This window comes from Nanorana parkeri, unplaced genomic scaffold, assembly GCF_000935625.1.
Source record: "Nanorana parkeri isolate BGI_ZX_2015 unplaced genomic scaffold, ASM93562v1 scaffold169, whole genome shotgun sequence".
NCBI lineage: Eukaryota > Metazoa > Chordata > Amphibia > Anura > Dicroglossidae > Nanorana > Nanorana parkeri.
In genome coordinates, this window is record NW_017306437.1 from 149,397 (window position 1) to 162,869 (window position 13,473).

At 40.2% G+C, this 13,473-nt stretch overlaps 1 protein-coding gene across 1 annotated transcript in view; it reads left to right on the forward strand.

Annotated features, from left to right (window-relative positions):
• The window catches only part of CRYL1 (crystallin lambda 1), a 104,942-nt gene that overhangs the window by 68,082 nt on the left and 23,387 nt on the right, over window positions 1–13,473 (forward strand). Inside the window, exons 4-5 of the mRNA XM_018554669.1 lie at window positions 2,271–2,432; window positions 5,557–5,751. Of these exons, the coding sequence (XP_018410171.1) occupies window positions 2,271–2,432; window positions 5,557–5,751 (357 nt within the window). The remainder of the gene's footprint in view (window positions 1–2,270; window positions 2,433–5,556; window positions 5,752–13,473) is intronic.

Sequence of the window (13,473 nt, forward strand, 5' to 3'; positions counted from 1 at the left end):
ACCCCGCAAGGGTTTCTTGCCCGAAGTTCTTCTTTTATAAATACAGAAACTCAAATGCAGCATACACCTTTCCTAGCTACCCTGTTAACATGATATCAATTAATCCAATATTTACATTTTCATGTTTAGAGCAGATTTCCTTTGGCACCCGCAGCAATAGGTTTAACAACACTTGCCCAATCTGGCTGAAATTGGCTGTGTGGTGCTACTAAATTCTTGTCTATAGCTATAGTATCTCATGTGATTGTTTTTTTTTTTCTAGTAATTTAAGGTAGTTTTATTTTATTGTTCCACAGGAGAAAGAACATTGCTAGCCAACAAAGGAACAGGCTGACATTGTGTGGTTTCCTGCCCAGTGCTGAACCTCTGTGTCAGCATTCAGTGGGCTATATGTATCATCGGCCGCTAACTATAGCCATGGAGGTGTGAGTAGGCCCTATGGAGGCAAATTAAACATAGAAAGTCTACCTGCATGTGAAGATAATACAGATCCAATACTGTGTAATCAGGGGTTGCTGTTAATGGTGACACTGACTTTGTAAAATCTCCAGGCAGAAGAGCTGATGTCAGAGGTGCAGGAGGTATATTCAGGATCCTGACTACTTGCTTTTTGTGTAGTGAGCAGCATTTGCTTTATTTGTTTAGCTGTATTACCAGCATAGGTCTGTTTCCCTCAGAACTTCTGCTGCAACCCCTAATTATCTGTCAGAAATTAACCTCAGCTCCTCAACTAAAAACTAGTAAGACAGCTTAGGTTTTTAGTTTTGCAAAAACCGTTTGTGCTAGCATTAGAAGACACATGTATGAAGGAGCACTAGCAATTATCTATTAATATAAAATATCAGGACAGTTATTATTATTCCTATTGCAATTTTTATTGACTATTATCTCTATATCTCTTTCGGCGCTTGCTGTGAACGTGATCTGATATGCTGAAATATTGAGCTGGTGAGGACAGAGTAGTTAGCTGGAAACGTAAGGTTAGTAGATTATAAACTGCACCGCTGTCCCATTCTTTCATGACAACTTACACACAGCACATAATGCTCATAGTGAAATCCTCTATAAATGGAGCTAAACTGAATTATCAAGCAGCAATACTATAGAAAAGTGGGCAAGAAGGTGTTTAATTAGGAGAAGATGTAGAATTAGGAATATGCAGGCAAATCCTTCCTCTACATTGGATCTTTGTTCTGCGATGAAGGACATCCAAAACAGTGGAGCAAATATGAGAATATAAAATATAATGGAACAATGAAACAAAACTGTACACTTAAGGATTTTGAAAAAGGTCCTGTCCAATCATTACGCCAATGCTCTGGAAGCTGCAGATAACCCAGAGCGGCCTTCGGATTTTGGGCATTATGTTTGCACTGTTGACATCTCCCTTTTCCACTTCTCTATTTTTTTTCCCCCTCTAGTACACAGGAGATTACAGTGTGCATCCCTTTATTTTGCTGCAAGGTTCTTTAACATCCAAGATAAATATTCTAAAGTGCTCCCCCCTATGAGCTGTTAACTACTTTACCAGCATATAGGTTCTTGTCCTGCTCTTTTTGCATCCCCCTTCCTGCTAAAGTGCCCAAGGTTACTGCCTCTTCTGCCGACCCCTCGGCCCAGCCCTACTTCAAATAATGCATTCCAAAATGAGTGTGTACAGTAAGTAGATAGATGTAAACTCAATCACTAAATTTAAGCTTTAACATATTAATGTAATTTAAAAAGTCATTATTAGTCTACTTAGCTTTTAGACTACATGACAAAATGCCTACTTCTGTTGTGATGTCATTTTAACCTACTGATGTGTTACTCTTATATTGCTATGGCTAAAAAAATGTTTCTTCTTTATACAATTCTAAAGAAATATTCATACCCTAGTTTTGCACCACTGCGGAGCAGACACTATGATATATACATGGCTGAACGTGAGAATATGATATATACATGGCTGAACGTGAGAAAGGAAACTAAGCTGATGTTTGCCAATGGGCTGGTAGGGCTGTGGTGTATCTGGCTTGTCTCGCTACTTAAGTCTATGGATTTGATAAATTGTACTCGCTGACTTAACCTGTCTCTTTATTATAAGCATATGCATGTAACCTTTTATGCCTCTGAATGTTGTAAATTGGATGACAATGTCATTTTTTAAAATTCAGTTTAGGAAACTTTTTCACTATATATATGGGGCAAAAGCATCATGCCGCAGCTTGACAGTGGAGCTAATAAAGATAATTGAGCTTCGGGTGATTATTTTTTATTGTGTTTTTTAGGAATGCGTTCCTGAGAATTTGGAATTAAAGCTGAAGATATTTTCTGACCTAGATGCTCATGTCAACAATACAGCCATTATAAGCAGCTCGACGTCCTGCCTGTCTCCTTCAAAGATCTTTAATGGACTTCGGCATGTCAAGAACTGCATTGTAGCCCATCCTGTAAGTCCTAAACATTTTGGATAAATTAACAGATAATCCCTGTGATATTATGTATTTTAATGACAAAGTCTTGCTTGTCTGGGAACCTGAAAATGCACAATAAACATATGTTGACTGCAGTTTTCCTTATATCAAGAATGTTTAATAGGGCGGTTCAAGGATTACTAGCACATCCTAGTGTTACAATTATGCCTAAAGGAAACCTGACATTAAAGAAGAGCTCCAGGAGATATCTCTGCAAAGCACAGGAGCAGAGTTCCAGGCAACATTTATGGAAAAGACAGGATACATGTAATGTATCTATCATACTTGCCTTCCGGCTGTTTCTCTGAGATGCAGCGCTACTATAACTGTGCCCAGAGTGCAGCCATATTGCTAACTCAATACTTCAGGTCCGTTGCTTTTCAATTTTCTGCTATTTTTTAAATGGGACTAGTCACCACAGTAGGAGATGGAATATAATCAGATATTAAACATCCAGGATAGAAGATCTGGCCATACAAGGGTACATCAACATGTCGATACGGCTTGAGTACCATTACGATATGGGTGTTTTGATGCCCTGCTGAACACCTGCATCTATCACATTTGGCCATCACTGTGGCTGTTTAAAAGAGGCCTGTGTCAATCAACATGGGGAATTATGTGGTAGCCCAGTCTGCATTATCAGCAGCATTTCCCCTAATTAGTTAGATTTTCACCTGCATGATCCAACATTGAAATATATGAATGTTGTGCAACTAAGTGAATTGTATCAACACATAATGTATCAGCTTGTGTGTCTAGTCATTGATTAGTCACTGGATACCTAAGCGTGTCTGTCTGTTAAACTGTAGTGCAATCATAATGGCCAAACATTGTATAAAATGATGTTCAATGCTGGAACAATATAAAAAAACTTTGGTTCCCTCAAGGAAGAGGAGATCCCACCATGGAGCTAAATATATTGCACTATAGTAATTATGGTATCAAACAATGTAATCATATCACATCAATATTTTAACTTCATAGAAAAATGTTTACAAAAAAACACACAGGACTAACATTTAAAATTCTAAAAGTAAGCTTTCCCTGCAATGGCTCAATTTGAAAGGTAGGACTGGTGGTATGTATTATAATTACCCTCCACGGGTAATGCAAATCCAGAGACAATGAATCAACGGCTGGTGTGTCCGTGTTTATATAATAAATCCTTCCATACGATGTTACTTTGTAGCACTCCAAAATGTAACAGTGTTCCTTTTGCTATATATTATCAAGGTAAATGGTTCACAGTAAAGTAATAATGGGTAGGCATATCCATAATGCGTCTTATAGAATACAGTCCATTTGGATGTCTGTTTGGTGACAAAAGCACACAGGGTTTAAGAGCAGCTTCAAGCGTTAAAAGCTGACCCCGTAGTGAGGTAATAACGGTACAAACACCAGCTCAATGCCATCTTGATCGCAAATCACAGCCCGGGATTCTCTTATGATCGTATGGCCGTACTGATAAGAAAAGATGGATACATACTCATCTCATGGATAAGTGACAATTGATGTCCTTGCCAGTGACGCAGCTGCAGCCCTTTGTCGATTCAGCAGTTTCTCAGATTTCTCTGTGCAGCTTTTTCATGCCGTCAATTCACATGTGGTTATTAAAGCCAAGAGGGAAGCTATAGTTCGCTAGAACACTTTGAGTGAATGGAACAGTATCTTTATGTTGTATGCATGTGCTCCACTCTTATGTCTATAACCAGTCCTAAATATTTTTTTCCCTAATATATGTTGTATCTATGACTACAGTCTCATAATGGGTTAATATATGCATACATTTGCTGAATGGCTTGTCATGGAACAATAGTTTTGCATGCATGCAATGTGCAACTGATTGAACTTGGTTACCAGCATCTGCTTTGAAAGTATTGGAGTTTTTGAAAAAATATTCTATCCCCTCCTGCAGATACAGCATTGGTAGACGGGAATAACCTATCACTATCCAGTACCACTTCATAGCCAGCATACCACTCAGTGATGAGTAATTTCTTGACTCCGTGTAGTAAAATATACATGTTGGATAAATGGTGATTTGCGCAGAAATGTGGTTGTTCATATTAAACCATTTGCAAGAGTCCGTAATGTTAAAGAAAAACTCTCACCTTTACAGCTCAGTCGCCTAACTTCCACTGTGTATGTTGCTTTTTATCCTATACTTTTGTGTGCAGTAGAAACTGAGATACAAACATTGACAGTTCACTCCTCTTCATTTCTACCCACGCTCTGCAAAGGAGATGGCCTCTTGATTGACAGCTCTGATCTCGCTGTCCCTGCACTTTCCAGACACAAAACAAGGCTCCCCTTCCAGTTTTAGTGCCTGTGCTTATTCCTGTGAGGGTGCACCCCATCTCTCTGCATTCCAGTGACCTCATTTGTGTCTGCAGGATTACCCACTGACGTTCTATTAATCCCAGGACCCCACCAAAAAAAAAACTCCACCAAGCTTCTTGATTTATGCCTCTTTGCTGTCATTCGTATGCCAGTTTTTGGGGTTCTACTCATCCTGCTTCAACTGCTAAAAAGGTCATTAAAGGAAGGAACTAGAATTTGTAAAGGAACTCATAGAGCTTTCATTATTAAATTATTTTGTATACACTCTGTTGGACTTGTCATCTTGTACTTGTCTGTTTCTGGGATCTAATAAAGGCTACACTCTCTGGTAAAGAACCAAGGTTTGTTCGTCCTGGATATGTAGACTGCATAATATGTTAAATACTCTTCCATATGTGATCATTCAACACATGGCTCCCATTTTAATGAATTTTACATTACAGTTCTCATAGGGATAAAAAAAATGTGCTGATTAATTTATCCTGCCAGTGTCCAATCAATACAGATAAATCGGTTTTAGTTGGACTAGCGCTTTATCAAATGATAAACCAAATGCTGTCATTTTTGTTGCATTGCTGTGTGGTTTTTTTTGTTTTGTTTGGTAGCTCTTCCACTGAGTGGTTATTCTGTATGAGAAATATCCATAAAGACAGTTCTCACTATCCAGTATACACCTTGTATAAAGATAGAATTGCTCTGTAGTTGGAACACTGATCACAAAGTAACAAACAGGCTTTCATTTTGTCTCCTGAAACAGGTGAATCCACCTTATTACGTTCCCTTGGTTGAATTGGTTCCCCACCCACAGACGGATCCTATCACAGTGGAGAAGACATATCATCTGATGAAGAAAATCGGTCAGTCTCCTGTGAAATTAATGAAAGAGACGGATGGGTTTGTTTTGAATCGGCTCCAGTATGCAGTGATTAGTGAAGCGTGGAGACTTGTTCAGGTACATTTTGTGCACAGTATACTCGGTCATCTGGGTTTCTCACTTGTTGACTGCTAAGGAATCATGTAACATGATTTCAGAAGAGTTGTGTTGGTCATACATATTCTGTAGTAGGTGAAGTCAGTACAGTATTACCTGCTGTTGCATGGCTGGCCTTTACCTGTAAAGACAACTGAGCATTTACAATGCAAAAACCCTACTATCTTTGAGCCTGTTTTTAGTGATAAACTTTTTATTTTTTATTTTTTATTAACAGTATAATTGTTTTCCTTTATCTTTGTGACAGATTTTCCCAGTTATAAGTCTCTTTTTTTGTTTGTTTGTTTAAGACTTAATACACACTGTGATGCACACATCTCCACACACCTTGGCAACACGTTATGTGTGTTGTGGTGCTCAGCGTTCCCAAACATTTGTATTTTTTGGTACATTAGGTTTAGAGTGTTTGCAGGGGAGATAGCTGCTGATAAACAGTGTTTACCTGTGCTATATGTTGTGCTTTAATTTGCTGTATTGTGCTAAATATTACAGTTAATTGCAGTGTGGTGTGCTATATAGTCTATATTCCCACCTATTTTCACTGTTCTGTATGTGTTGCTGATACAGATAAAGCTGCCATTTGTTTGCAGCACATCACCACATACTAGTGCAGTGCAGTTTAGTGCACCAAAGCAGCACATTATTAAGCGCACCACATTCCACATTGCTATAGCTGCTAATAAAAGTTGCAGGTACATGCCACTGCTATCTCCTGGTCTGTTCCACATAGCTCGGTAATCTGGGTCTTTTATAACAGATCTGCTGCCAACAGCAACGTAGTGGTTTGCAGACTTTATCTGCAACATATCCAGCGTGGTATATTTGGATACCACATGCATAAGGTCAGGGCCGTCTTTAATATTAGTTGGACCCTGGGCAAACATTTTCTTGGGGCCCCCCCCCCCGCCCCCTTCACCCTGTGAAACATCATATGGTCACAATATGCACTGTACAGCAGGGCCAGTGCAAGGATTTTGGCCTACACAGTTGACAAAAAAACATCTTTACTTGTTGCATTCCTTACCGAAAGTCCCTTGTAATGGGGTTGGTGCCCGCAGTGACTGCGGATGGCGCCGCAAACATCAGCAATATATAGAAATGTCACCAGCACACCAAAAAATCCTTTTAGGATAGCAAAATGTTTATTTATTTACAGTTCCTTATCAGAAAAACAAGCGCTTTCGGGACCGTGCAGGGTCCCTTCATAAGGCGCTTGTTTTTCTGACAAGGAATGGCAAATAAATGAACATTTTGCTATCCTAAAAGTATTTGATGTGCTGGTGACATTTCTATATAGTACATTTTCTGCCCCCTACTATATGTTACATGTTCCCATTCATATAGCACACCCAATTCACATTTACAAAGTATTTCTTACTTTTCTATTTAGTTTTTTATCAGATTACACACAGGACTCTACAGGCAGCTTCCATCACATCAAAGGGCTTGTTTACACCTAATCCAGTGTGTTCCAGCACGGTTGGTAGCTGGATTATAGTGACCATTACTTCCAGCCCCATCCCTAACATTACATTCAATTGTCGAAATAAATATAAGAATATTCAGCAAGTAAAAAGGTGAACAGCAATGTTTGTTTAAACGGTTATGTTGTGTTAGGAACATTTAACACATATAAAATAGGATTCTATTCCAATCTGGCAAATTAACGTTAGTCTTTGCCCCATGAATATTTACAGACTATGTGACAGAGCTGGAAGAAAGTGATGACGGGGGGGACGTGGAACGCAGCTCCCTGCTGGGACTATCACCCTCTGTCTGCAGCAGCAAAGCTTCCCTCAGTCCATGCAGGGACCGTCACTCTCTCTCAGGAACACTCAATCCTCTGACTATAATATTACCTCCTAGCTGGCTCCGGGCAAAAGCTGAGGCTCTTCTTATCATCAGCACTAACTTCCTGCCAGAGGCAATAGGGGGAAAACACAGCCCAAGACGTCTGAAGAGCTGAGTACATCGTTCCTGTGACAGTGCCCCATTCACCTGCTACACTGTCACAGCTTACTAACACTTTGCTGCAGAGCTCTGCTCCTGCTCCCCCACACCTCCTGAGTTACAGTCAGAGCTGGGTTTGCAGTCTGACACTACAAGTGGTCAAGGGGCAGCTGCTTTGGGCCCCACAGCAATTACTGGGCCCGGGGGGCAAATGCCCTTTTTGCCCTGCCTTAAAAACGGCCCTGCATAAGGTGATACATCATTCTTTAACACAAAGCTTCGTGGGAGCAGCACATCAATGATACCAGTTGCCATAGAAAGACCCGCACTCCTCATGCAACTCACTCCTCCCTTTCCACCTCTCTACCTACTCCACAATAATATCTGTCTTCATCTGCTACAGCATCTGCGGCTTCAAGTGGTAGGGATCGAAGTCTGACAAGGGGGTTTGAGAGGCTTACCTTACAGAACAACTAGTAGGGAGGAGGAACAGTATAGCATAAGCTTGAACCTCGCTGTATGTCTCCTAACCCCAACCTGCCATCTATGGACTAGGCAGGTGGACTTGACTAGGCAGGTGTCACTTCCACAGCTGCTGGAGCAGAAAAAAATTATAACTCAATCAAGCTGTTTTGCAGTTGGTATGCCTGAGAGACAGGATCTGACCTTGGCCAGAGACTCTGCCAGCACTTCAGTGGCAAGGAAGGACACCAGTATTTGGGCCATGAAGGAACCATACTGGTTGGCCACCCCCCGTCGTCCAATACAAGGAAAAAATGTCAGATCTCATGCTGCCTCCCAGAGAGCAAAAATGCCCGACTTGGAAGAGGTGCTGCAGAGGAACCTCTTGGCCACCTTGCCAGAGAGTGGAAGGATCCCCTTTCATAGCTAACATGCCTCAAATCCCCAGGTCGCTGAAAGGAGGAGCAGCGGTGGCAGTGGTTCCTTCAGAGACACCTTTAAGTAATTTTTCAGAGACACCAGCTAGTCCTTGCTGCTGGCAGCAGTCAGAGGCAATGCCTAAACTATATAATCTCGTATTACCTGGGATTTGGGGACAGATGTGGGCAACCTCCAAACTCAGCACAGCTACCTCCTCATGTATCACTTGCCCCTCCCTTTTAGATTGTAAGCCCTCACGGGCAGGGCCCTCCTTACCATCTTGTTTTGAATTGTATTGTGACTGTAATGTCTTCCTTATATTGTAAAGCGCTGCGCAAACTATTGGCGCTATATAAATCCTGTATAATAATAAAAATAATAATAACTGAGGACGCCATGGAATTTTGGGCAGGCCAGGCTGGATCACTGGCCGGAGCTTGTTCAGTACTTAGGCAGTGGAACTGTTGGCCTGCTGGGCAGCCAGTGTGCTGTCAGAGAGGGCATTCAGTGCATTGGGTGGTTTTGTGATAGAGAGACAAATAGGCTTGTCCCCTGACACACGTTGACTTGATCACCTTTATAAAAATGGACCAATCATTGATCAGCAATAAGTACAAAACCCCTGCAGCGGATGCTAAGGAATACATTTTTGCTTGAAATCTGTCCCCAAAAAATGCGATAACTTACACCATTACCATATTCTGCCAATGATGCTGGCTTGCCACACTATCACCTCCTGCCACCATTACCAGCTCCTTCTACAACTCCTGGCCTACTAACATTATCAGCTACTGTTATTGCTACTGGTTTACCACCATTACCATATGCTGCCACCATTGCCAGCTTCTTATACCGCTGCTGGTCTGCCACCATTATTACCTCCTGTCACCACTGCTGGCCTGCCAACATTATCCCCTCATCTGCATCTCGCTGGCTCTACTGCCCTATTTTTTTCTGCAATTAACAATCTTGTGTTGTACCTCAAATTCTGCGGCTTATTCCACTGTGGCTATCTCTCTAAAACAGTGCACTCCAATTGGGATTTCTTTTGCTGGTCTCTCACTGTTAACCTGCAGCCTAGTAAGGGTGCTTACATACTGGGCATGGAGTTAGAACAGTTTTTGCTTGCTTTTTTCTTAAAAGTATACACTCTAATGTTGATTATTGGATCAAAAGCTGACTGTTCTCCTTCCTGTTCAAAATGCGGCCTAGTTAAAGTGTTTAAATACTGTGTATGGAGTCAATGCAATATTTTACTGACTTTTTTTCTTTGAAATAGTTGCACTCTAATTAGCACTATTTATTTTTAATCAAAAAATATTTTTTTTGTGTTGGAAGATGTCTGTTGTCTTTCTGGTTCAAAATGCGTCCTACTAAAAGTGCTTAAATACTGTGTATGGAGTTTGTACATTTTGTAACTGGCTTTTATGAGAAATAAATACATGCTAATACTGATTTTATATTTATTTCACAATAAAACCTGCCTTGTCTCTCCCTCTTTAATCGGAGCCTAGTAAAAATGCTTATAGATCCCTCTTACATTGCAGCCTAATCAAGCTGCTTACCTAGTATAATCTCCAGTCACTGTGCTATATCTGTGGCTATTGCCTCTGAAATGGTACTCTAATTTTTATTTTAGGATAAAAACTGCCTTTTGCTCTGCAATGTGGGGTTGTGGTTCAAAAGTGTTTTATGGACTGTGTTTACAGTATTTTCCACAAAAAAAGGACATCACAATCTATACTATTAAACTCTTTTGCACCTGGCCAACTGGTAGAAAGGTGTGGGACATTTTCTTTTTAGTTAGGGTTAAAACCATGGTCCTCATGACCATTGTATCCAGTACATAAAGTGATGGGGAAAACCAACAATTTTGAGTTGATACAAGAATAGGTTGTAAGGGGAGATCTACCACACATGTTCTAGTGACAACTGTTTAGGTAAGGATAGTCCATCTCCTCTTTCTGCTGTGTCTCTGGAACAGGAAGTGATGGTAAATCTCCTCAGGGGTTTGAACCATTCCCTACTATATCAAAGCTTAATGTTTTCTTCTGTGATAAAGATCTAACTTGCCAAAAAGGTCTAATTTTGTGACTTTTTGTGACCTTGTCAGTATGCATTTTAGACAATTCCACTCCTTTTTTATATGTTTTTGTTTCAGCAATGGAGTCCTCCTGGGACTTCTTCTTTTGAGCCCACTGTTGCTGAAATTTTGATGAATGGTGCAATCAGATACTGATGTACATTGGTCTTGGAGTTTAGATTGCATCTCTTTGGTAGTTTTCCTTTGCTCTTTGTCTAACAATCATATTATTTTGCTTAATGTGGGTTTTGTTTTGTGTGTTTGTTTTATTCTTAACCTACTTAACTTTATTTTTAACTTACTTACTTGTTGATTTTCCTTTTGCACCCATGTCCAGGGCGTTGGCTACACTCCCATGGACCTTAAACTTCTTAATATTTGCAACTGTGATGTTTGGAATATCAAGCTGCTTGGAGATCTTATGGCTTTATAGCCTTTACCTTTGACATGATTGTCTATACATTTCTTTCTAATCTCCTTGGACAACTCTGCATTGCGTTCTCTGGTCAATGTTTAGTGTGGTGCACATGATGATACCATACAGCAGAACAACTATTTTTTCAATTTGAATAGGCTAAATACAATCCTTATATAATTTTCTAAGGTATTAACAAATCTGTCTAGGCCGTTTACATATCTCTGTAGTATAAGCAGTACTGTAACGCTTTTCACACTTTTTTGCTTTACCCTATGAGATACCAAAGACATGCAGGTATACATGGGGCAACTGCTTTTAATATCATCACTTTTAAGGAGGAATTAAGCTTTTTTTTTATATGAGCTTGTAAGGGTACCAACAAAGCTGTCAACGTCTGTTTTGCTATACTATATTGTAATGAGCAAATACTGTATGATCACCCCCAGAGAATGAAAATAGACATGGCATATATAAAAACTTTTTTTAACACACAGGGAAGTCAGAAAGAATGAGGGGATGTTTACCTCTTCGAAGACTCAGGCAGCAATGAAAAACGTATATTCTAGTAGCGTGAGGAAGGAATATACCAGGATTTTATTGCTTTGTGTCCCCATGAGGGAGATTAACCATGAAGATTAACCACAGAGAGAAATTAAAATTTGACTAAATTGTGTATTCTGTATGACATATTTCACATTTACCTACTTACTGTGCTTGCTTACTGTTCCGTAAGATTAGCCTTTCATAAGGTTATTTAGCCTTGTATGGAGCAGCTTTTCCATCCAGACTGACCAATACATAGACTTGCAGTGAGAGAGAGCAGCAGTGAAGTAGGTTTTATGCAATACTCTTAAAGAAGATCCATACTAGGAGAGCTGTGCCCAAAAACAGTAAGCAGAGGGCATATGACTAGTCATCAGTAATGCCTGTTGGCTCCCTGCAGCTGATTGTTCCCCAATTACTGACTTGCCATGTCTTGTTCTACAATGTCACTCTGTGTGGAGGCCTTCTCTATAAAGGCAGAACTTTGCTTTCTCATTTCAGAGTTTCCCCCTTGTGACTGGGGATCTGAAGACTGGTGGGGTAATGTTAAAGAAGCAGCAGAATCTACAGAATGAATGGCACAAAATCAGGGAGATCTTTGCGCTGAGGTCCCCTGCTTTCTCCCCCTCAAGGAGAACAGTGGCCTGCACAGTAGTGACATCATGTTCCAAAGCTTGTAGGAGTAGATGTCAGAGCACAGTACATTAGATGATCACACTATTTTTCAGGAGGAATTTCAGGTAAAAGATCTTTTCTAGGGTACTGCTTAGGCAAAATTAACATTTATGACTTGTTTTTAAAGACTGTCTTAGTGGCGTCACCCAATCCTTGACCTGCAACACACATGCAGAAAACTGATGGTACACCTATGTTCGTTACCAATTGGCAATGCCATCTTTCATACTTGTGTCCTTATATGACCCTTCTCTGTATCACTAGGATGTCACACTTTCCTGTGCAAAGGCCAAGCACCACAAAAAGATGCTCACAAAAGCCAGAGTTGTCAAATGACTGTCCTTTATTGAGTTTAGGGAATACTCTCTATACATTCACATGTATACATCTCTAGTGGCATTTACCTTTTTAATGAGACTTGTGTGATTTTTTTGTTTTTTATGTTAATTGTGCTTGTTTTAGAGGTATAATCTCAGCCATTAGGGTTCCCATAATTTCAACTTCCTCCAATAAGTGAATGAGTCACAGTTCTTTCCTGCTGCAGCTTGTTTCTAAACTTCCTGGTTCCCTCTTCTGTAGGTTAATTCCTAAAAGAATTACAAAGCTTGGAACTGCACAAATGTTGACATTCACAGCTTACATGGCACTTTTACAATGATTAATTTAGAACATACCAGGTTATATTAGCAGGCGAAGGCGTATGTCTGTGGTCCTGCACAGGACTTAGTAGTACAAGGGGCCACCCAGAGAGGGAAAGGGGGTAAAGGATGAGCCAGGTGCAGGGGGGTCAGCACAAAAAGACCTTTTACTGATAATCATTTGACATGTAAGCTGGGCAAAAATGTGTTTCGTTTCAGGTTTTTCTTTCTTCCGTTTTTCAGAATTCGGGTTGAAAGTCAATTGATTTTGTTATTTGGATTCGGGGTCTTTTTAATTTCGATGAGTTAAACGATAATTACGTTAAACGAACGTTCATTGCAGAAATAACCATAGACGATATTGGTTGGTGTGTATTTCACTGTCAACTTACTTTTTTTCTTTTTAACCTTTGACAGTCCACAGGAACTTGAAGCATTTTTTTTTCAAATTCTTTTAAACAGCGTAGCCTCCCCCCCCCCCCAATTTTTTCCAG